Genomic DNA, 25744 nt, shown 5'->3' on the forward strand with positions numbered 1-25744 from the left:
CTTGAATGAATGGGAAAAGACAAAAAAACATTCTGAGCCATAACCAATTTTTCCAGTTGTCCCCACTCTTTCCTTTATCCACTGCTATCTCTTAGCAGCTGAAGCTTCTTACCCATTTCCCATGGTTCTTTGGCTTTTTGAAGGATTAATCAACCTTTCTCTCCAGAGAGCTAGCAAGAGACCTAGAATCTCCCTTGGCCTGAGCTGAGTACTCTTTTGGGTTAAAGGAGTCATGCAAGGATTCCTGGGAAGGCTTTCTTGTTAAACTTCGTCTGCAGTTCCTATTCCAAAATTGCCTTCCTTGCCCTTTCCAAGGTGGGCAGACCACACCCCATGCTAGGATGGCTTCTATTTATGAGCCTTTTCATAGAGAAACTGGCGAAAGGTCAGAGATAGCTGCATAATCCAGCCCTTCCATCCTTCCTTCACAATATCCTTTATACCCTAGATCTGATTATTCTCCCTCCTTTTATTAAGTCCTATAGTCGTTGGCACTTACCTTGCCCTGATCTAGAGTCTGTTGTGTACTTTTAATTTCTCCTATATAAACTACATAATCACATTACCCTCAGTGCCTTTGTAGAAGTTAGGCATGAAAATCAGTACGCTATTCTATGACCTGGAAATCAGTGTACTGCTCCTGTACCACAGAATGGCAGTATAACTTTGTGATCAAGAGGACGTGCTTTGGTATCAAGCAGATGTGGGTTCAAATCCCAGCTCATGACTTAATAGCCCTGTAATAAGCCTTAGTTCCGTCATCTGTAAACTGGAGATTTCTGCTTCATATGGCAATACTGAGATGAAACAAGGTCAAGAATATAATGCACTGAGTGTAGTGCCTAGAAGAGAGTATGTGCTCAATAAACGGGAGATATGATGGGCAAAGAAGACTTTGTGAATGAGATTTACAGTAGGCGTTCCAGCTCAGATGTTCCAGGATGCTGGCTACCATGTCAGCAAGTCCCAGGATCAACCCACCCAAGAAATAACCCTCTTAGTGTGTGCCTCGAAAAGGCAGAGCAGCCGTTGTTTATTCACAGTAAGAGACTGAGGTGAAGGTTGGAGGAGGAGGATACTGAAGCAAATTATCTTGTGATAGACCACTCAGAATATTCAAACCTCAATATTTCATAAAACAAATATTGCATGACAATATTTATAAAGGCACTATTCAAATTCCCTTTTTGCAAAAGGCATTATTTCAGATTAGTAGAACATTAACTTGGACTTGTTAATATAGTATCAAAAAAGAATAGTTTACATTTTTAATAATGTGACTTTGTACCAACTACAGGAAAAAAATCCACACTCAAAGAAAATTAAGTTGTGTTAAGAAAAACGATTAAGCAAGAATGTAATAAAACTGTAAAACCTTGCTGAAGGACATAAACGACCTAAATGAATGCATATACCATGCCCCCAGGTATTGTCAAGATGTAGTTTCTCCCCATTTCATAATATTAATGTATTTTATTGTGCAAATCCAATAAAAATCCCAAAAAGAATCTTAAAAAAAAAAAACTTGACAAAATAGATACTAAAGTTCATCTTAAAGAAGTCTTCTAGAATAGCTAGCCCCCACAAAATAAAAAAAAACACAAGATATAGCAGCTTGTCTCAGGTACCAAAATAGTGTGGCACCGATGCAGGGAGAGTTAATGCTTACAGTGTCTCAGATGTCATGCTACCCAAGGGCTGTATAGTAGATTATCTCTCCTAATTAATATAACCACCCATTATATTATCTCCATTTTTCAGATGGTGAAACTGAGGCATAGAGAAGTTGAGTAATTTGCCCAAGATCATAAGTGGTCACTGAGGAATCTAAACCCAGCTGACTCAAAGAGCCCAATATACTTACAGAAAAAATATTACTATCCATTATCTAGAAAGCTCCTACATATCATGCAGAAAAAAATTCCTACATAACCTGGTATAAAAATGGACAAAAGATATTAACATGCAATTCACATTAATACACAAATGGGTAACATGTATGTAAAAAAGTTCAACCTTACAAGTATTTATTATTAATACCAGGGCTACAGAGAATGCTAGGTAATGGGTTTTCATTACACTGCTAGTGGGAGTATATATTTACATAGCATTTTTGGAAGGCAATCTGACATTAAAACACACAATTATATGTCTTTTTAGCAATTCCTCTAAGAATCAATCCCAAAGAAACATTAAATATAAGCACAAAAAGTCATATACAAGGAGTACTCACTGTAGCTTTTCCTATAAAAGTGAAATATTAGAAAGAACCTAATGGTCCATCAATAGAGAAAAGTAAAATAAATCTATATGGACTATCATGGAAAGAAAGGGGAAAAAAAGCAAGTCACAGAATACACAGATTTTTAACTTGGCTGTTAAAGAAGAGAAAGAAGGAAAGAGAAGGATAAAATGTAATACAGTGAGAAACAGAGACAATAAAGAGCATGAGAAAGAAGAAAGGAGAATGAACAACCTATACACATACATGCTGATAAAAAGATTTTTTTAAAGGGTCTGCAAAGAATAACCATTAAGGGAAGGCAGTGGGACCAGGAGGGCCAGGAGTCGGAAGGGGCTTTTACTTTTTACTTAATATTCTTCTGCATAACCAAAAATGTTTTATTACAATTTTTAATGTTTTTGTAATTTTGAAAGGACAAAAGTTAAGTGACAAAGAACTTACTTGTGTTCAGTCATTTGTTAGGAAAAAAGTGAGAAGTATAAACCAGTGAAGGGAAAATACCAAAAACCAATCACAGAGAATAAAAGAGCAATAATTAGCAAAACTACATATTAAGAACAACTACTGACACCTATAAAGATTCAAAGCAACTGACACAAATTTTATTGTTTACATATTATCAGCTCTGGACAAAGTGAAGACAATGGTGACAAGGACAACACATTTAAACTCCTATGACAAAGTAATCAGCTACAAAATTCCCAGTGGTTCAACATATTAAAATGTAAAATACATAAAGAAAAAACAAGAAATATAAATATTCAGATTTTTGCAGCTCAATATCATTTTTAAAAAAGAATTTTATGTAACTATATACTTAATTCTGACAGTAATTCAAAACACAAAAAAAATCACACTTTTTCTTAACCTTCCCCACAATTTGGATTTGGGGATTGTAGAATTAGAGATGTACACAAAAATAAAAGCAAGTTTAGTGCTCAGAAGCAAATAATTTTCTATATTTTAATACATCAAGGTGCATAAATTTTAATTTAAAAAAAGCCAATCACTGCAAAATGCAGATAAATAAAACAGAGTTGACAACATCTTTATAATCAAACCCAACTAACATTATACTAAAAATATATATTTATATATAATGCAATACTATTTTAGAAAAAAAGATGCCTTGGTGAAAATGATTCTGAAAATATTCACTTGATGCACATTATATACAAAACCTTCTATATAAAAAATTAAACTATTTTCAATGAAATTCCATGTTCACATTCCATCTGAAAACTGTACTTGAAAGAAAAATAGGTCTACCTAACGGTTTCTCTGGAATCATGGCTAAGGCAGTTCTCTTTCAAAGCGCTCTCTTTTTTACCCACTCTACTTCCTTCTAATACTAATATAGACAAATTTTATGCAGAAGCACAACCTGACATGCGTATGAGTTATGACCTGGCGCTTTGTTCACTGTTAAAACGGGATAGTTTATAGTTGCTACAAAGAACATTTTTCTTAAAATATATTGTTTCTCTATTCCATTTATACACTTACTTAAGACATTAAGAGGCTGATAAGCCACTCCATTTGGTGTCGTTATCAATAGCCCTGTAATAAAGAACTCTGTATTGGAAGAGCTGGAAAAGTTTCCACTAAAGTAATAGTGCATCCTTCACCTGCATAGAATCAATTTGGCTTAATAGCTCTTTGCCCCAGAACACCAGCCTGGAGTCCAAATATGCTCCTGAAGGTCCATCTCAGATATGAAAAACACTTCATATAAGCAGTAAGCAGTATGAGGATATATAGGGTAACAAAAGTTGTTAAGATCTGTCAGACCAGTCTCACAACATTCCTCATTTGGAGTAGCTGCTAAAAGTTAACGTGGAAACAAAACTGGAAAAGGCTGGGGCAATGAAGCTGAGTCGGTCACATACCAGTAACTATTTCAACAAGTCTTCAAGCAAACAATTACAGTGACCTGGTACCTCTATAGCTCATTTTACAAGCACTGAGGATTTGAAGCTTAAAAGGTGAAAAATTGAATACCCTTAGAAAAGGGGAACAGTCTGAGGCAAGAGCCATAGGTCTGTAAATAGGTTTTATATGTACACACCACTGTGTGTATTATTCTGTATATATTTACAAACATATTCATAAGATGCCCTGCAGTGTAGATCAAATGGCCTTTATCAGGAACAAAACTGATTCTAGTAGAGATCTAGAGTCCATATCATCTGTATTAAGAAACAAATGTGCATATATCCACACAGTGTAAACCTTATTAACAGAAACGCTGCTATCAACACTAGGTTAAATAGGTTTTACTAGTCAATCAATGATGTAATCAGAACATTTCTTACACGGAGAATCAAAATAACAAAAAAATACACAACTGGGTTTTAAATTCACAAGGAAAAAGCAGTTCAGCATGGCAAATATGAACAAAATTCAAATTCCAGAGTAGAGAAAAATAGTAAAACTTTATAAATCTCCTGGGATGCAATTTAATTACTGCATCAGTTCTAGAAAAATAGAGTGAACGATGCTGCTATGGATTCTCTTAATACATCAACCCATATGTCTATCTTTTTCCTCTTTTGTTTCCAGCTGGAGGTTTCTTCAACTGAAGGAGCTGTCCTCCTGTTCCAAAACCTGCAGAGGCAGGATTGGACACCCCAAATGTCAAACCAGCTGAAGCCGTGATGCCAGGATTGCTGAAGTTAAACCCAGATGTACTTGAGCTGCCAAAGCCTTATGTTTAGGGAAGAAAATATTTATATCAGAAGTTAAATCACAACAGCAAATATCAAAAATGGGGATGAGAGGTCAATTTCTATCTGAAAGAATACATACTTTATAAGAATATCAAATATCTTAGGGCCCTAAATTTCTAATTTCTGATGAATTTTACAGGAAAATAATTAAGCTAACGCTAAGTGGCACCTTGAAAAACAGTTTAATGATGCAAGCCAACAGAAAAACCTTAGCGCAAATAATTGAACAGAAAACTTGAAGTTGCCAGAATCTTTCATGTTGATTAAATATGCCAAGGTGCCTTTGTCCTCAGATCCACCATAAAAAACTTATCAACAGGGAGAAGACAGAGTTTTACAACATCTGGATACATGCTTCAATTTCAAGTCCTCTGAAAAATCCTCAAACCCACAATTTTCAGAACAAACACACTGAAGAGCAGTTCTTACTGTTTTGATTTTATAAGGACCCTTGCATAATAAGGTTAAGTACTATTACCACCTAGTTAACTAAGACCATATTTAGATTATAGTCCTGATACCACTGAATTTTACTACTAACTTAACTTACTCTGCTGGAACTGCTGATTTTAAATAGTACTTAATATTAAGTGCAATTTCTTTCAAATTCTCAAATCTAACACTATTTTATCAATATTATGCCATTATTTTAGACATGCTATTTATGTTTAAGCATTGCACATTAAAACAAGCTATCATTTACAAATACAGAGTAAATGCACAAGTAGCTGCAATATGGAATTTTCACTTAAAAGAGTCAAAAAAGATGGCACCTGTATCAAAAATGAACAAGGAACCCAATTAATTACCATTTGTAAGTCTGTTACTCTTAAAACCAGTCTGTAGACCTCTCTTTGGAATAGAAATCATTCTCCTGACTGTCAGAATAATGATGAAAACTGGGTTAAGCTTTCACAATAATGGGTTCACTTTTTGCAATAATGAGGAAAACTGTTTAACCATGAATCTCTATGTAGTTGAGAAAGGAAATAATTGTTTAGGAAATCAAACTAATAAGTCTTGTTAGAAATATCTGACAAACCTGACCTTAGTTTATAAGAGAGATAAAGGCATTTGATTAGCCAGGCTTGCATGCTTCATCTGGGGAGTAGAAATTGAATCAGTGATCTTTTTTTTAGATATTGAAAATAACAATGCTTGTATTTTTAAATTAAGAAATTTGCACTTGTAAATTTGCCTGAAATTCAGACAGAAACACACAAACCTGCACTAAGACTTCCTGAGGGTTTATTTGTTGTTCCAAATCCAAATGTGGAGGCCCCTGTGGTGCTGCTTCCAAAACCAGAGCTAGTTCCAAATCCTAGTGGAAGGGTGATAGAGAAATATACAATGGAACATAAAACACAGTTGTTAAAGTTTACTAACAAATAAGGCTTACAAGTATCAAAGGTCTAACATACAACAGTCTTGAAACATGACCTGGTTAAGGAAATCTGCTCTATAGTCCACTGCATCAGATTTTTGAAAGAACCAGCGTAGTTCTGAAATAATTTTAGACCAAGTTTATGATCCATCAGCAATTTTCCAAGAACAAGGTCATTCAGAAACAAGATGTAGCCAAATAGGTATAAACTAATCTACTTAGGAGGATATTTTATTTTGTGGAAAAAAGACTAAATTCATACACAGGCATGACATGAACAATTTAAACACTGAGTACCACAAGATCATTTTACTCTGCTCTTTGCCAAAACATTTTTACTTAATTAAGACTCTTTACCACTGAAAAACTCTGCATAACTACATAACAGTTATCACTTTAAATCTACTGAACAACAGTAGGTTCCTGCCATACCACCAGCCAATGCAACGGTCAGAAATGCGGGGTGAGGGGTAAGGGTGTCATGTTTTTCCTCTAAACAATACTATTTTCATGATTTTAAGAAAGAAATATTTTTCACAATATGAAGTTCATGAGGAGTTTCTGCTAAGTACCTGAGGACTTGTTTTCACTTTCCTAAAAAGCTAGGTGCTCTACGAAGAGTTCAAACTCTTTTTAGACTACTTTGCAACAGCTTAACCAAAATACTGAACTTTATTGACTGTAACTTTTCAGAACCATGATAGCAAATTGGGTAAAAACAATCATAGAAAATTATGCTATCTGCCATGATTCTTATAATTCTTAGTAGAGTTTACTATTTTAAGCATAAAAGCTTCATTATGAAGATATATTTTGGTGGAAATAAGGGAACCTTACTCATTACATTATATTATGATGCAATTGTGAAAATATAATCAACTTTCAATTATCCATACTGAAGAATTTTGAATGTATTTGCATTTACCATTATATTTTTGCAGAGGACTTACCTTATTAATTATAGTTAACTTATGAAACTATTAAAAACTGTAATTCTTTATGTATACAAGTATGCATAGGCAATTAAGCCAAAAGTGCTTAAGAATGGACACAAGTCAAGCTGTTCAATTTATAATAAAATCATTTCCCCCAGTGTTCTCTCAGAAAAAGACATATTAGGAGCATGTATATACAGAGTAGTTTGGACTTTAAATTGGTGTTAAAACTACTGATATTTTAAAATTTACTTTAAAATTAAATTTATTAAAAACAAGGAATTTTCAAGTTCATATTTTAGCATATTCTTTGAAAATACAAACCTCTCTACCACTTAATTTTAATACTTTTTCTTATTTACTATTCACAGAAGACAAAATGATTCTTAAGCTCTAATTCTAATTCTAGAAGGCATTAATTAAGTTTGGAGAATCATTATTGCCAGGTGGAACTTAAACTTCCAAAATACCAGATCCTCTTAAGAGATTTTATTTTTACAGGCTAGTACAAATTCAAATGTTTAATTAGTCCAATAAAATATTAGAAAAGTTAAAGAGTACCTCCAAGGTTTGAAGAACCTAAGCCACTTGATTGCAAGCCAGTGCCAATACCTGAGCCGAATGGCGTTCCAAAACTAACTCCCAGAGATGGCTGTGGCCCTGGTATAAAAAAAAAAAAAAAAAATAGGGGAAGGGGGAAAAAAAACAAATTTTCCTTACTCTCAAGATTAGATTATTTTGAAATAATTTTTAAAGTTATGAAATTATTTTTAAAATGAACAATGTTTACTTTTAACAAATTAAAAAGCTTACTTTTCAGAATGTTTTGCTAGAGTAACTTATCTATCCTAACTGATTAACCTATCCAAAAAACCCAATTTTTAAATTAACTTGTTCAGTGCTAGATAATTAAAATAGCCTTACAACATTGAAAGACGTTAGTTTAACCTAACAAATAATTTGAAATCTTTAATGTATTATAAATTATAGTTCTTTTAGATTTACTTCTAGAATTGTTTTAACTTTTTCCACTTGTTTTCTGATAAAACTAGCTGGTATAACCAGTAAAGGTTTTTACTTTTTTTTTTTACAAAAAACTCCTTACCGTTAGGGTCAAGTCTCGTTTGATCAAAGAAGACTGACGCTAACATGGCAAAACTATCATGTTACTTCATAAGAGTAAGTACCCAAAGAACTAGGCATGATTTCTCATACGAAATATAAATGATATGTACAATAAGTAGATAAAAAACAAGACAATGTTTTATTTTATTAAATTTATTGTTCAATTTTAAAGCAAATCAATTACACAGTAACATGACAATTCAAAGTTGTTCACAAAAAGTGATGACTGAGTTCTATTGTTAAGCTCTGCTACATTACACCACTTATCACTTGATTAAAGATCGATTAGCGAACATTTACAAAGGCACCAATGTGTACCTTGACAAATTCAATACATTCAAGATTTCAATTCAGAAATTTCTTTCCAACATTTTGGAAAATTTACTCAGATGCAGAATGATTAGTTATCCTTTTCCCATTCATTACTTTAACGATTTTGGCTGAGTTTGTTTGGCAAGAATAGCATCAAACTTTACTAGCCTCTCTTTTTTAACTAGTTTTTTTTTTTTTTTTAAACTAAGCAGAATACAAAAATCTAAAAATCTCTCAATTGATAAATAATTTATGAAAATTATTCAATAAAATTTCAAAGTACAATCTTCAGTCTTATTTTCAAGCACAGTGATCAGTGCATCTCAACGTTGAGGGGACTGCCAAAGTAATAAACAGATTAAAATTTAAACTTTTCAAAGAAACTAAAGACTTCAGGTTGCCCAATGAAGAATGAAGTTTGTATATTCAAAAGGTAAAATTATAAAGCCTTTTAAAAAAAACAAAACTAAGTAACTACATTATGCTACACTGGGACAGAATCTAAGACTTTTTAAATAGCCTCTTCTACCCAGAAAATAAAAAAATAACAACTAATAGCAGCCAGAGTTTTTATACTATTAAAAAAATAAATTAAAAAAAGATTTTTACATCCAGTTTGAGACCAGTTTGAGAATAAAATATCTGCCTAGCAGCTCTTTTGTAAAATGTTGCTATAGGAAAAAGAAACTAAGCATATTACTTTCTTTTTTTCTAACAAAAATAGTAGGTAGAAAATACATGTCCAGTTTCTTTAACATCGAGAGACTTAAGTGTCACATGTTAACAGGAGGCACTGCTGGTGGAAGACCCTAAAGAATAATGCACACCACAGCCCTCGGCCCTCCAAGTCACCACAGTTACTCAAATCACAGGCTTTCTGTTGCAGGTGAGTCTGTAAGAGCAATAGAACACAGTTTCCCTAATCATCAACATTCAGGATATAGATAAACAAGATTTCATACCTAATGATGACAAAATTTTCCATTGCACAATGGGGACATGATATTTTGAGTTTTGTACCTTCACACAAATTCTGAAGGCCACATCATTTATAAAACTAGTAGGCAAATGTATAACATTTTTTAATAGTAAAAACTCATGATAAATATCTCCCATGCCAAAGTATTAGTATATATTACATCTGGTCACCATATAAATTAGTATCACTACAAGAAAGCAGAATCTAAATCCTTCAAGGCAAAAAGTTAAGTAAACAATTCAAGAAGTCTGCTTCAAAATCTCAATCAATGAGAGGCTCTTAGTTCTATAAATAAAACCAACTTAGTAGTAATATACCCAATGATGGCCCAAAGTGAAATTTTTATGTTGAGTAACATTTTACAAGTTACTGTATAACACAGTCACACAAACAAAATCAGGTTTAGCATTGCAATTCAGGTATTCCAGAATAAATTCTGTTTTCTTAAAAGCAAAACTGCAATCACAGGAAAAGGATTAAAGTGCTAAAAATTCTTTGTAATTTTCCATAATCACTCATAATTAGTACGGTTATTTTAAAATAATTTTTCTTAAAAAAAAAACAAAAAATGCCTCCTCCCCAGTTTAAAAATCTTTACTCTTACTGATTTAATGGGGAATGTTCCTTTGGTTCTTAAATACAACAAAATCACAAAACCACAAGAAACTAAGGTTAAATACTCAAAGTTTCCTATTTAACACTACACCTTAAATTTCCAAACCTACACTAAAAGCTAAAAAGCTAGAATTCCTAACAGAACGTCTCAGCTCTCCTTAAATACAGCAGCTAAGCCACATGAGAAAAGTCTTATTATGAAAACATCAAGAAGTTTTAAAATAGTCAAACACAACAGGAAAACTCAATCCCAGGACATTAGCTTAAAAAATCTATTCTAAATTAAAATTATATTGAAAAGCCTAATGTAAATGCCTTAAGTTTTTTACAAGGCTTGGGAAGCACTTGTGAACAAGTATACTCAAGATCTACAAACATGTAACTTAGCCATGTATTGATGCCTATCTAACATATAAATAGCCTGCTGGTTTTTTATTTTTATTTTTTTTTTTTAGCAATTCTCTTCTGCTTTCAGAACCAGAAACTGTAAATCATACATGCCTAAGCCATATTATATATATATCTATTTTTTTTTCATTAAAAAAGCATTAACAAAGGCTCCAGAAGTTATTTAACTCCATTCCTCCATGTCCAAGAAAGACTACACATGAACCATCTTCATTCAGGAGGTAGCAGTCTAAGAAGCCACCTGCTCTGTGCCCATATTTACATAATGAAGTTAAGCTCCAATATGCAAATAAAAACAAAACCCTTCTGACAATTCAAGTCTTGCACAAATCAACACTGATACATAAAAACAATGCACAGTCTCTATTTAGCTTCATCTGTATGGTCTTTAAAATTTGTTATTGGCACTTAAAGATGTTATAAAAGTCACAGGGCAGCACAATGCAATAAACAGGGCAATTTCAAAATGAAGTATAACCCCTAAAATCTTTAAGTACATATCTAACAGTGTTTGTAAATCTCTTGATAATGGTGACATGACTAAAATGATTAATATTTGACTGGGAGAAGAATAAAGAAATGGACTATGGAGACTGGGCTATCCTTAGAGGAAAAAAAGGAAAAAGATAAGACATAATGCAAAACTGTATTAACTGTTTCATTTTTCAGTTCTAAAAATCCTTACAATTCAAAATGAAAACACTTCAAGATTGTTTAGGTTGAAAAACTGTAATTCCTGCCTCCTGATTTGAAACCCCTTTATATGGATTTCAAAACTGAAGGGAATATTGGAAGCACTCAATTTCCCTGAGGCCTGGTGAAAACCACAGATAAAATTAGAGCATATGAGCAAAAGGCTCCCCAAGATTATTACTCTAAATTAAACTAATATTCTCTACCACCATAGAGGGCAAAGACCTCATCTGTTTTATTAATCTTTAAATCCTCCAGCCTAACTCATAGCAGGCACTCAAATTTACTAAATGAACATCTATCTTCATATATCCATGAGCCAAAATGTATGAGGGAAAACCTACAAACCTCTAAAGATAAGACTGTCAATATAAGATCATTTTTAAAATCCCTTTTGACAGGAGGTTTTATTTCAATTTTAGTTGTATACCATTCACTTATAGCATAACATTTTAGATGACCAACTTTTCTTTAGTTTTACTTCTTAGAATGAAAATCCATTACGCTTAAAGAACACTTAAGCAAACCCATCATTATCTGATCTACTTTAGTAGTTAATATTGGCTCTGAAAAGTAAACCGTTTTACATGCGGTTTGATAAGCTGGTTAAATAATCATGAGACCTGATAACTGAAATTATGGGATTGATTCCTTTGGGAATCTCCATAAATTGAAAACGCAATCTTACACTCCAGCCTGCCAGAAAGCCACTATTCATGTGGGTCCAGCCCATAGAGTATGGAGGATTTGGCATAAATCCACCACCAATTTTTTTTACTGATGACAAGTCAATTCTGTCATCCAAATATGAAGATCAGTTTTTTAACTGCCTATAGTGAAAAACAGAGAATGCTTTCCTAGTAGAGGCAGCCTAAATGCAACTTACCTAGGTATATGATTTTTACTTTCTTGTACTATAATTTACTACTTGACTATTTGGGACTCTTAGCTAACACGTCAGAAAGACACAAGCCATATAACTAATAAGCATTACCCACAAACTTAAGAATTATTTAAAAAACAGAATCAATATCCTTTATCCAAATATCCATTTGACATTGTATTTTACTATGTCAAATTTCAAACCAGACAAAAGGGGATGCAGAAGTAAGACAGACAAATAATAACCTCAGAAATATAAAAGGATCAAATTAAACATTACAGAATTACACCAGAAAGTTGTTTCTGGCTAAAAGTAGAATTAAACCAAGTACTAAAATTATCTGCTTTCCAATATCTCACCAATTCTTCCATTGGCTCAACTTCTCAGTTCATACACGATGTGCAATCTAGAGCATCTCAAAATGTATCTTTTTCCTGGTCTTGCCACTGTACTGTCCACTTTGAAAAGTCTACTAATATATCTAGCATGTATCTTTTTCAAAATTTAGTTTAGAGGGCCTATACTGTTTTCAATCAACATACATATAAACAAACCTACTAATCTTCAACACACTTTCAGGCAATAAAATTGTACCTCATCCTGAATGTGGGTATTTTATAACCACTATGTATGAGGAAAATGAGAATGCACCATTTATCTGTATCATATATGAAAATTGTAAGCTATGGCTGGATTACCTCTGACTCTAAACAATAAATAACACAATCACAATTATAGAGTCTGTTTACCTTAAATGTAATTCAGTAGCGAAACACCATTTTCTAAAGGGCATTTATAGCAATACAGCAAATTTCATTAGTTAACAATATTCAATATCTAGTTGATGTATAATTATTGCTAAGACTACCCTGCATTTTCTATTAGGTATATGATTATAATTGTGTCCATCACAATTTTTAGATTGTGGAACAGCTATTCATAGAAATTTCTTCAGTGTTAACATAAAAGGAAGACTTACGAAAATGCACGTAAACATTCTGCATTTTAGCACAAGAAGCTATAACTTGAATGCATTCAGACCTGTAGCAGGCTGTTGCTGCTGTGTAAGTGTTGCAGCCATGGCAACGGCTGCTGCGTTTGGCACGTTGCTGAAAGGGGTGGGTCCAGTGGTAACTCTGGGAGCGTTCTGCCACTTCTTGGCTTCTGCTCGCCTGGCTTCAAACACATCTACAGCGTCTCCCAAGAACATTTTCCTGTAGCCAAGGTACTGTTCTTTGAGCACCTAAAGGGATGAAAAAGAAAAAAAAAACTAATCAAATGCTATGCTGACATGAGTAATAAGTGAATGAATGTAACTATGCAATAAGCTATCCATGATAGATCATAGGCAATGCCAATATTGTATGTTACACCTAAACTGCAGGTCAATGCTGGAAGTGCCCACTGGTGTGGGAAGTGGCATCTCTGGGAGTTCTAGCACTCTTTTGAATACTTCTTCCCTGTTTTTGTCACACATCTTTATGATACATAGCCAACAATTATTTTGGCTTTGTGAGGCCCTAAATAAAATGAGTTAGCTAAGTTCTCATTCATGCAGAATATTTTAAATAGCATTTTAAACATTCCTGTTTTTTGTGAACCACCCCCCACAAAAGGTCCAACCTTATAAACTTTAGACTCAGAAATCTTAAAAAAAAAAAAAAAAAAAAAAAAAAAAAAAAAAAAAAAAAAAGGCCGGCACTAAATATCTATTTGTTAAATACATTTTTTAAGAGGCCTGTGTGACATGTTAAAATAAGGTGTTCCCTCAGCAGAGAGAGTCTGAAGGGGATAAGGAAGACTTCCACTTATCAATCAATATTGTTTGAATTCTTTATGAGAACAGTTCAGGTTGAGCTTGTATAACCAAAACAGAAAAGAAATAAGTGAGTTTACACTTTAGTTCAGAGTTAGAAAGAAAAATTGCCCAAGTTTGTGAAGTGGGCTGGCTTATCCAACCCAAAATCTGCCTTGATTAAGGCTATTGATAGGAATTAATCTTTTCACATTAGAATCATGAAATACTTTCATTAAAGGTTAAACCTAATTTAGATAGGCTTTATACCACTTTTTGAAGAGATACAGAATTTTGTATTTTCTACCTGTTGTTAGCAGAAATTACTAAATATTAGGATCTTTGGTTATGACAGGTAATCTTATTTTTTTTTGTATTTGAAAGCTGTCATCTTCCTTTTGTGAGGATGTCAGAATTTGAAGTTCTAGTTCCAAACTTTGTTACCTCTATAAAAATTAGGGAAAAAGCAAGGAGTCAGAAGATGGGCATGTGATATAAGAGAAAAAAAAACCTTATTAAAATTGACTTCCCCTAATTCCATTTTCCCTTTTTCTGTGCAATTACATGTATACACCCGTACAATGTTTGGTGTCAGTACCCCATAAATTTTAGTTCTACTTCAGAGTCTGAGAAATAATGATCTGCCTTATAAAAATATGACAACTAATTTTAAAAACTGACATCAGCCTTGACTTACAAACTAATTACTAAAACTTCTAAATAAGCTAATGTCACTGAGGCCATCTGGGGTAGAGTAAAAGCCTGTTTCAAAAGATTATCTAATGAAAACCAAAATGAACAATAAAACATCATCTGGGATTTCTACAAGAAATGAACAAGTCTATTTTGCTCACTAAATTCAGCTGATCATAAATGACAACATACCAAATCTGATCCTGGAACATTCTTCCGTTTGAGGGAATGTATAAGAAAAGAGTAGGTAAAAAAAACACTCATGTTAAGTAACAGCATGAGCTGAGGCTGTTCTGTGTGAATCTCTGTCTCATTCATTGCTTTATGGTCATGTTACCAAAAGGGGTATATAGTTTTCATACCAGAAAGGAACCACAGAGGAGAAAATGTGACAGAAAAAGCTGGCATATCCAGAAATCACAAGTATGTAATTTGCTCTAAAATACTCTAGGGGAAAAAGCATCTCTGTGTGGAGAACTGAAGGGACAAGGTTAGCGGATCTGGATAACAGCTGAAGTTGGGTGATAGGTACCCAAAATTTATTAAATAGTGCCCTACTTTTGTATATCTTTGAAAACTTCCATAATAAAAGTTAATCATACAACAAAGACATCAAAGTGCCGATGTACAATCTTAATACTTTAAAAAACTAAACTAATATTTACTATAGACTGATTAATAATACAAGAAAATCTGATAAAAATTCCTCCTTTAAAATGAAGTTATTTTGAAGGTTTGGTTTAGTGTTTAATCTATTAAAGCAAAAGTTCTACAAGTGCAATTTAATGTAATTTAACTTTTACAAAAATTCTGTTATTAAAATAAAAAATGAAAATCTGATACTCTTGATTAAATTCTGCTCTATACAGTTAATAATCTATTTAGAGTCAGGCTACAGTGCCTTAAGTTATTTTGATCATATAGAACTTCAAGAAAGAATTTAATTACCTTAGCTTGATTAGGTTGGAAAAACTGTACTTATCTCCAACATTTCACTTACTTAAGTTTTAAAAAAGAACTAACATTGATTATTACATGAGGAACAAAATATTTAGTGACAAATTACTTTATTTACATAATTTAATAAACACAAACATTTCCATGTATTTAGAAGGGAGAAATGTTAGAAGCAAGTTTTTTCTGAGGTAGCCAATAAATACTTAAAACATACATAAAATTAAGGCAGTACAAGATGATTGAAGTACTAAGAAAGGGCTATTTATGATAGTAAAGGGATGGGAACAATGATGTAGGATGGGTTAAACACACTGACACGTGCTTACAATGAAATACTAAGTAACCACTAAAAATGACACTGAAGAAATGTCATGGAAGGTATTCACAGTATATAGCTGGAAAAAGTTTATTTAACAGATTGTACAGTATACATGGACTTTTTTTTAAAGCATAGATATTAATAATGGTTGTGTTCGTGTATAATTACGATTATACTAGTTTTAGTCTTTTAGTTATATATAATTTTAGCTATTTCTATAATAAGCACAAACACTTTTCTCCCCCAAATGAACAAAAATCACTTGAGAAGATTAAAAAAAATCCAGATAGATGAACTGTGCCGGTTTGAATGTATTGTGTCCCCCAAATGCCATTATCTTTGTGGTCTTGTGGGACAGACGTTTTGGTGCTGGTTAGATTTGCTTGGAATGTGTCCCACCCAGCTGTGGGTGGTGACTTTGGTGGGATACTCCCATGGAGGCGTGACCCCACCCATTCAGGGTGGGCCTTGATCAGTGGAGCCATATAAAACATGCTGACTCAAAGAGACCAGACGGAGTGCAGCTGTGAGTGACATTTTAAAGAGGAGCAAGCTTGCTAGAGAGGAACGTCCTGGGAGAAAGCCATTTTGAAACCAGAACTTTGGAGCAGATGCCAGCCATGTGCCTTCCCAGTTAACAGAGGTTTTCCAGACGCCATTTGCCATCCTCCAGTGAAGGTACCTGATTACTGATGTGTTACCTTGAACACTTTATGGCCTTAAGACTGTAACTGTATAGCCAAATAAACCCCCTTTTTATAAAAGCCAATCCATCCCTGGTGTTTTGCATTCCACAGCATTAGCAAACTAGAACATGAACTAACAATGAGAACTCACCTTTACATTTTCATGAATAGACTGAAGTTGTGCAGCTAAAGCTACAAATGTTTGATAAATTTTCTGCATAGCCATTGACAAATCTATAAAAGAAAATTATATTATCGTTATATATATATATAAATGTAAAACAAGTTTATTTTTCTATTATTTATGAATATAATTTTTGGTACTGTGAATGTATAGGAAACAAATTATCACTGATATTTCCATGAAGAGAAAAGATGTCTATGTCAGTAACGTGGGGGGAGGCACTAAGACTTCTTCCCTTATTAATGCATTCACAAATTATAATACAGCATTTTATATTTATAGGAAACAAAGATCTAATCAAGGATCATTAAGGACATCTTCAAATGGAAGCTTAATATCTGCTGCACAACCACGGCTTAATCTTGCTTCTACCAAAAAAAAAAAGGACTATTAAAACAATTACTACAGAAAGCGTGTTACCTTGAGGAGTTATATGTGAGTTATTTGCTTGAGTAGCAAGATGGTTTTCTAGGTCTTCAATCTGCTGTCTGTACTGCTGAAGCTGTACCTCAAACTGCTGAACCAAGATTCTGAAGTAGCTATGTAAAAATATTTTAAAAGCCAGATCAGATTTTTTAAACATTATTTTCTTCATATTCTAAATATCAAATAAATAAATGCCCCATTTGAGTAAGGCCTTTCAATTAGTTTGACAGCATAACGTATCTTCAAATGGAACAGATACCATTATTGAAACAAAAACCGACATATCAAAAACAGATACATATCCTTACTCAAATCATGAGTGACAAACCTAAGGTAAGGGATCCTCTACAAAATAACTTAATACTCTTCGAAATTATCAAGGTCATGAAAGAAAAGGAAAGAGGGAAGCTACAGACTGAAGAGACTAAGGGGAAATAACTAAATGCAGTGTGATTCCTGAACAGGATCCCGGAGCAGAAAAAGACATTAGTGGAAAAACTGGTAAAATTCAAATAAGGTCTGTAGTTTAGTTAATAATACTGTATCCATGTTAATTTTCTGTTCTTGATGATCATACAACAGTTACAAAATATGTTAACATTAAGGGAAGTAAGATAAAGGATACAAGGAAATTCTTTGTACTACTGTCTTGCGAGTTTTCTTTAAGACGAAAATAAGTTCAAAATAAGAAGTTAAAAAACAAGTGCAATTGTCAACCAGATTTTACAACCACATACTTAAGTTCTCATATCAATAAAATTTATAATCTGAAAACACTATAATGTACTACAGAAAGTATGTAATTACTGTTACTGTTCTGGTAAATTTAACCACAGAGAATGCTAAAAAAGGGACCTTGAATAACATGTAAAGGAGTTTGGACATTACTCTATAGCAAATGGGGGACTATGGAGGCTTTCTGAAGTAGAATAAGATTCAATTCAACCCATTTCAAAATGTGCTTTGATGGCAATGTGAAGAACAGAGGGATAAAACCCTAGAGGGAGTCCACCTAGAAGGACATTACTATAGGTCTGTTTTACCATTCTGGGAGCCTATCAATAGGCTATTACAACATATGAGAAATGATAAGACATAAATCTTAGAAAATTAAAAAAAAAAATGGTATAGGTTAAAAAAAAAGGAGCCTCAAGCTAAATTTGAACTTTAAAACAATTAATGCAGAATTATACTACAGGATTATGATCTACATTATTGTCTTAGTATGATGTTTTCTTTGTTTAAAAACAAAAGTTCCTACCATGTACCATATCCCATGTTAATCCACAAAAGGTCTGCACTTTAGATAAACAGGAGTGTCACTGTCATATTAATTTCCTGATTTTGACAATGGTACTGTGATTATGTAAGAGAATATTCTTATTTTTAAGAAACACACAGTAAAGTACTAAAATGTAAAGGAGCATCACATCTGCAAATAAACTTATCAGGAAGAAAAATGTGTATACACACATATATAGAGAGGAACAAAACAAAACTGGTAAAAGTATTAACACATAGAGGGCCAGGATAAACAGATCTGGTATATGGGAACTCTCTGTTCTATTCATGAAACTTTTCTGTAAGTTTGAAATTATATAATAATAAAGTTGAAAGGAAAAAAGAATAAGGGACCAATAGTTAGAGTGTAGTCTACCACTCACAAGCTCACGATTTCACCTCTTTCACCTCTAAGACTGGCTTAGTAACAGAGAGGTTTTGTGAAAAATACAAGATAAAACATGGAAAGTGTTAAGCACGCTGCTCAGTACATAGTAAGCATTTGATATGCAGTAGTTATTATTATCTCTGTAAACATGGAGGAACACAAGAAAAGAGAAGCTATCACATGTATGGAAGCTAGATGGATAGACGTGCTGAGTGATAAGGGTTGCACATGGGTTTTTTTCTTTTGCTTTTACTTATTGGTGTTTTCTAATTTTTCTGCCTGAAGATCTATTCCGTACATAAATAAATAAAAGCTATGTAAATAAGTTAAAGGGTTAAACTCTGTTTAGTATGCCCTATTTAAGGATGGGCCTATTGCAAAATTATTTTTAAAGTCCTACTGGATAAAAGTATAAGCTTCTACTACTTAACAAAATTTAGTAAAGGAGAATAGACTTCCTTGTGAGCAGCATGTAAATGAAGTGTAACTGCATGATAATGGTTAAAAGGTCAAGTCTTCAGTAAAACCCATGTAAAGTGCTTATTTAACCAACGCCTGCCACATAGTAAACAGCTAAAACTTCTTAGTTTGTATATTATTATTACCATTTGATTTCTTAAAGTGAGAAATGTTTGTTTAAAAAATCTAGTAACTTACTCAGCAGGAGCTGTATTTTCATGATGAAATCCAGGTGGAGTATTCTGGGTTCTTAAAGCTATTTCAGCATTCTTCAACTCCTAATATATCAGAGGTTAAAAAAAAAAAAAAGCCAGTTAGGCTAAAAATACCAACTATCCCTGGCCTGAACTTCAAATTACTCCATTACTGGAGGTTCATGCTTTGAGAACCTATTATGGATTCAGCCGCTTTATAACAAATTGCTAAAAGCTATTTCCAGAGAAGACAAATTACACTTGCAACAAACTTTATGGTAAAATGATAATGAGCTGCTGGTCCATTTTAAGTTATTATATTTCTCTAAGACTCACAAGGCTAATTCATCCACAATTAAGACCATACTACTATTTTTTAATGTACTTTAATACAGAGATCTAGAAAATACTATTTAAAAAAAAAAGTTGTGACAATCATGTTAAGGCTGACGATGGCAGCAGATAACATTCAGGTGCTTACTCTGTGATAGGCACTATGCGAAAGGCTTTATTTTATCTTGGTCAATCCTCAATATTAACCCTATACTATTGTTTCCCTGTGTAGAGATGAAGAAATTGAGTTCTAGAGACATTAATTAATGTGCCCAATGCCATGGAGCTGGAAAAACTGAGAAATGAATCTAAGTAGCCTAATTTTTTAAAGCTTACACACATAATCCTTCTCATATTGCCTTCTACTGTTCCTCAATGCCATTTCTATCTTCTAGTCAAAGGTTTCTCAAGACTAAAATTCTGCTTTACCCCCTCACATCCTACACTCCTACATTTCACTGCTTTTTTGACTTCTATTTAAGTTTCTCTTATTAGGAAAAAAAATGTACCTTTCTATTCCTATCTAGCAATCTCTTGCCCTATTTTACTAAGCTTCTCAAAAAATAAAAATAAAAAACAAAAAGCCTATTTTTTTAAAGTCTACACTATTCTTTCCCCTTCCTTTTCACTCTTCAGCTCTGACTCCCTCCCACCCCACTGTAACACAAATTCCTGGGGACTGACTTGTGCCAGGCCCAGACACACACACCTAGTGCTCCCATAACACCAACTGCTACACACAGTTGAATGTGCCTATTTCACACCACCACACCCTTGGTTCTATAGCTCCTTTTCCTGGGATGCTGTCTCCCACATTCTCCTTCTTTCCTACCAACCTACATGTCTCAATATTCAGTGCAAAAGTATCCTATCCTGTGAGCCTGGACCTGGCATCAAGGGAAAAGAACGCCTTCTTGACCAAAAGAGGGAAGAGAAAAGAAACAAATTAAGTTTCAGTGCTGAGATATTTCAAATGGAGTTGAGAGGTCATTCTGGAGGTTATTCTTATGCATTATATAGATATCCTTTTTAGTGTATTGGAATAGCTAGAAGGAAATACCCGGAACTGCTGAACTGCAACTCTGTAGCCTTGATTCTTGAAGATGACTGTATAACTACATAGCTTACATGGTGTGACTGTGTGATTGTGAAAACCTTGTGCCTCACACTCCCTTTATCCAGTGTATGGACAGATGAGTAGAAAAATGGGGACAAAAAGTAAATGAATAATGGGGGTGGGGGGGATGAAGGGGATGGGATGTTTTGGGTATTCTTTTTAACTTTCACTTTAATTTTTTTTGAGTAATGAAAACGTTCAGAAATTGATTGTGATGATGAATGTACAACTACATGATGGTACTGTGAACAACTGATTGTACACTGTGGATGACTGTATGGTATGTGAATAAATCTCAATAAAACTGAATTTAAAAAAAATATATCCTTTCCAAGCCAGATCATAAAAGTGCCCACTCAAGCCTTTGTGCCCTGACCGTATCTTGTCTCTGGAACACATTAGCTGACTGACTTAACTCTCTCTACCCAATATACTGTAAGCCTTTTGATCCCAAATGCATTAAAAAGCCTGGCACATAAAAAACCCTTAAATCATGCTCATTAAATAAATAGAGCTGAACTCAGCAATATAACTTCATTCTATTGAAGCTGGGATACCCATTTGGCATCTCATTCTCACCCAAAAAAAAAAACAAGCACTTGAACCATCCTACTTATATAATTCTCAAATTATCTACCAAAAAATGAGGTAAAAAGATTTTGTTTTATTTTCCAAAAGGCTCTGGGCTGTGCAATCACAGCATCACCCCTCACCCCAGAATCAGTTGATTATATCTCCCAGAAAGGCTTTCTTTGAAGAAAAGCTTTGGGGGTTAAATAAGATTGATAACTATTTCATTGAGAGATTCAGAACACTTTAAAAAAAAAATTAGTAATTCACCAGACTCTAAGTAGAGCACTAGTTCCTGAATACTGGATAACAGTAATATAATATCAAATTTCTTTGGTGTCTTCTATAAAATTTTCTAAACTTAGCTGTGATGTGTTTTCCTTAAGGAAACTTTAACCTCTACTCTCTTCTTCCTTTGCCACCTCTGTACTCTGCCTAATCTTTTATTATTCCACTTACCCCATTAGACTTTCAGCACCTTTGGAGTTATCTTTTCTTCTCTGAAAGACCACTGACAAGTCTGGTACATAACAGCTGTCCCACAAGTATCTATGATATCATCCAGTTTTAAAGTTACAGTGGAGTCTACCATAAACAACATTCATTTCTCTTTCTCTAGAGGTTGTCTCCTACAAACTCATATAATTTAAATAATGTCATATTTCATTTAATTTACATGTGAAATTTTAATTTCGTGTAATTTACATACATTCTCCGTCTAATTACATAACTAAAATCTTCTTCCTTCTAGGAAGTACATAGCTAATGATATAAAAAGGAAGACTAAGTAGAGAAAAAACAAGGGGACTATTTTATTTCTATTTAACCAAAGAATCTGTAAGAGGCCAGGAAATCTGAGAGCAGACCTCAAAGCCTTTGAATTCCTTTAAACAACTTCATAGTTTAGAACAGCTATTTTAGTAAACATTTTCATGAACAGACAACAAAGGATTCTCCAACAGCTGCCTAAAAGATACATAAGCACCTTTAAAATTTTAACTTAAAATATTATCACTTCATTTATGAAGAACATAGCACTTAAGTCTACAATAAAGAGGCATATCACAGGAAATTCTTTAACAGATCAGGCCAACTTTAGGGAAAGAAATCTAGACTGCCATGATCAGATCAAGTATACTTTATAATTGTGATATATAAAACACAAGTAAATTACTGATCATAATTCTTCTGGACTAAGTAGAACTATATATTATATTAGACTATTACATGATACAATAGGGAAGAAAAAACAAGTAGACATGAGTGACAAGATATCAGTATCATCACCATTTTTATTAACCAAGATACAAAAAGTCATCAGTTAAATTTAGTATCTACAAAACATGATACAGTTTTTAGATAATAATTGACAGATTAAAAGCCCGTTACTTTCTTCCGACCTATCTTCCATCTTGTAGGATATAACAATTTACCCAGCAGGCACTCTTAGGAAACAAAGTGTGGAAGAGCATAGCTCTAAAGTCAGAATGCTACGGTCAGAATCCAGCTCCTCCACTTACTAACAAAGCTCTCCACCTGTTTTCTTATTTATAAAATGAGGACAATAGCAGTACCTACCTCACAGGGATATGGGGAAAATTAAACTGCGTAAATTGCATAGAACACTTTCTCTTACATAGAAAGCACTCAATAAAAACTGGCTATATTATACAAATTTAAAAGCATATGAGCTGATTTCCTATGTTTGTATTAAACTTTATAATTAAAAATAAAAAGCTATTTCCATTAAAAAAAACAGTAAAGTGGTTATAACTTAGTATACCTGAGCAGTTTCTATTTTCAATTTGTCAATATTGAAAGTGTTTCTCTGTAATCCACTGGCAGCCAATGAGAGAAGCTGCTTTAGAGCTTTAATATCTTCTTGTACTTTAAGCATTGCTTTTGAAGACATTCTACTAATTTCTTCTTGGACTTGTTTTTGTTCCTTCACAAATTTCCTAAAAATAAATAAACAAATAAAAACTGAGTTTTAAAAGAAGACATCTTTGGTTTCCTAAAGGAAAAAAAAAAAGACATTTAAAACATGTTGGCCAGACACAGGCTTCTTTACATATGGTAGTTGTTGTATTTTAATTCCTGTTGCTCTGCTTTTCAAATTTTCAAAAAGCATTAAAATTTTAATCCATGTTCAAGTGTTTAGGAGGAATAGGAGATGTTCCCCCTAAAATGTATTCTATAATTTTTTCAGTATTACTTACTTACTTATATTTGACACTTACTGGAGATTTTCAACATCTTGGCAGATGACAGGAGGTAGATTTTCATCCTTTAGTGCCTTACTGTCCCTAAGGAAAATGCCACCAATTTATTAAAATCATTGGGATTAAAAAAATGGACAGCTTTTATGAAAATATATGTTAAAAGACAAGAAAATATAGAAAATGGTCCTATTTAGATTTACCTTGAATGATTTCAAAGTTTTTCATAAAGAACAATAAATTTCCTGATCTACTGATACTTAATTCATTTGACATGACTTCTTCTCTACAAAGACTGACATCCATTATAAATACACATGAAATAAAAGTATTTGACTAAATGTTTATGGCTCAGTCTGTCTCAGTTTCTTCATGTATATAATTGGGCTAAAATACCCACAAGATGTTTGTGAGGACTGAACTTGGTAATTTATTTATAAATGCTTTATTTATGGAATGCAAATCGGTGAGAAAATATAATCAGTAATAAAAATAATGGTCTTCAAACATAGATGATGTATAATGGAGACTGTTCTCCCCTCTTAACTGAAGATATCAGGAAGTAAAATTGAAATGGTACTCATGGCAATTTACATATAAAATAAAAGGTGCACCAAGAGTAAAGTTTGACAAGTTATTCAATATTTAATAAGTTGAAAGAAAATACAGTATATTTTTATTTGTTTATATTGTTTGGAGGAAAAGCCACCCCACATTCCTAGAAAGAAGTGGTTATAAATTTTCTTAATTGACAATAAATTAAAGATTTAACCTTTTACAGTCTTTGCAAAGCATATGTTCAGTATTTTATTTTTGACAAAAACTGGTTAAATGGGAAAAATATTTCTTCTAAATGTGTACATGGTTCCATTTACTTCCAACCATACCACCCGCCTACAATTTAATAAGTAAAATTCTTTAAAGTATTTTTAAATTAAATTGTAAACTTACTCTGGTCTTGTTCCTGTTTTATCACCTAGAAAATTCAAGAAGCTTTGTGTAAAAACAGGTATTTTAACAACATATTCCAAACACAAGCATTAAATGATCACAAATAAAGCATTTATTCGATTGCCTTTTAAATATTATGTCATGAACTGAAGAACAAACATATCATCATACATATTATGTAGCTGGTTTGCATCTACTTTCAAAGGCAAGAATCTTTCTTTCTCAACCATCTTCCATAAAAAATATCCTATATTTATGATCTTATCTAGCAGTTTAACTCCTAATGGCTTTACTTTTCAGGCCCTATCAGCATGGAATAGAACACTATAATATGTTAGATTACCTGAACTTTTCCAAATATTTTTCAAAAGCCACAAATTTAAAAATATATATTTTAACACATATTTCAACAGCTCTCTCAATACCTATTTGATAATTATTAGTAGTAGATACTTAAAAGTAGACTGCTCCTTTAGTAAAATGATACAGTGACTCACTTTTCCAAATTTACATCTGACTACAAAAATAACACCTACTTATTGAAGAAAATATGGAAAACACAGAAACACACAAAAAACTTAATCCCACCAAGCCCAGAAAACCAGTGGTTTTTTCCAACCTTTTTTGAACTTATACACACATTTTTCAAAACAATCAAGATTATTGTATGTTATATGTTAACATATTTTCCCTGCCATGTTATATATATTTTCCTATGTCACTTAAAATTATTTTAAATGACCAGAGTACTGATGATATAGCTGTATCATAATCTTATATTAGTGAACATTTTTTACTATATAAGGAATGCTGCTGCAATGAATGTCTTTATTCACAAATATTTGTGCACTATTTTATTTCTAT

The 25744-nt window shown here is 32.9% G+C and overlaps 1 protein-coding gene across 2 annotated transcripts in view; it reads right to left on the reverse strand.

The window, feature by feature from the left end:
* Positions 1 to 2821: 2821 nt before the first annotated feature.
* NUP58 (nucleoporin 58) overlaps positions 2822 to 25744 on the reverse strand; it is a 36946-nt gene continuing 14023 nt past the window's right edge. For both annotated transcript variants that reach the window (XM_037800276.1, XM_037800275.1), the window contains 10 exons: positions 24881 to 24905; positions 23951 to 24016; positions 23494 to 23668; positions 19695 to 19774; positions 17363 to 17481; positions 16910 to 16992; positions 13350 to 13551; positions 7855 to 7953; positions 6200 to 6295; positions 2822 to 4951 (listed from right to left, as the gene is read on the reverse strand). In XM_037800276.1, coding sequence (XP_037656204.1) covers positions 4782 to 4951; positions 6200 to 6295; positions 7855 to 7953; positions 13350 to 13551; positions 16910 to 16992; positions 17363 to 17481; positions 19695 to 19774; positions 23494 to 23668; positions 23951 to 24016; positions 24881 to 24905 — 1115 coding nt within the window. In that variant the 3' untranslated portion in view covers positions 2822 to 4781. The remainder of the gene's footprint in view (positions 4952 to 6199; positions 6296 to 7854; positions 7954 to 13349; positions 13552 to 16909; positions 16993 to 17362; positions 17482 to 19694; positions 19775 to 23493; positions 23669 to 23950; positions 24017 to 24880; positions 24906 to 25744) is intronic.

This window comes from Choloepus didactylus, chromosome 12, assembly GCF_015220235.1.
Source record: "Choloepus didactylus isolate mChoDid1 chromosome 12, mChoDid1.pri, whole genome shotgun sequence".
Taxonomy (NCBI): Eukaryota; Metazoa; Chordata; class Mammalia; order Pilosa; family Megalonychidae; genus Choloepus; species Choloepus didactylus.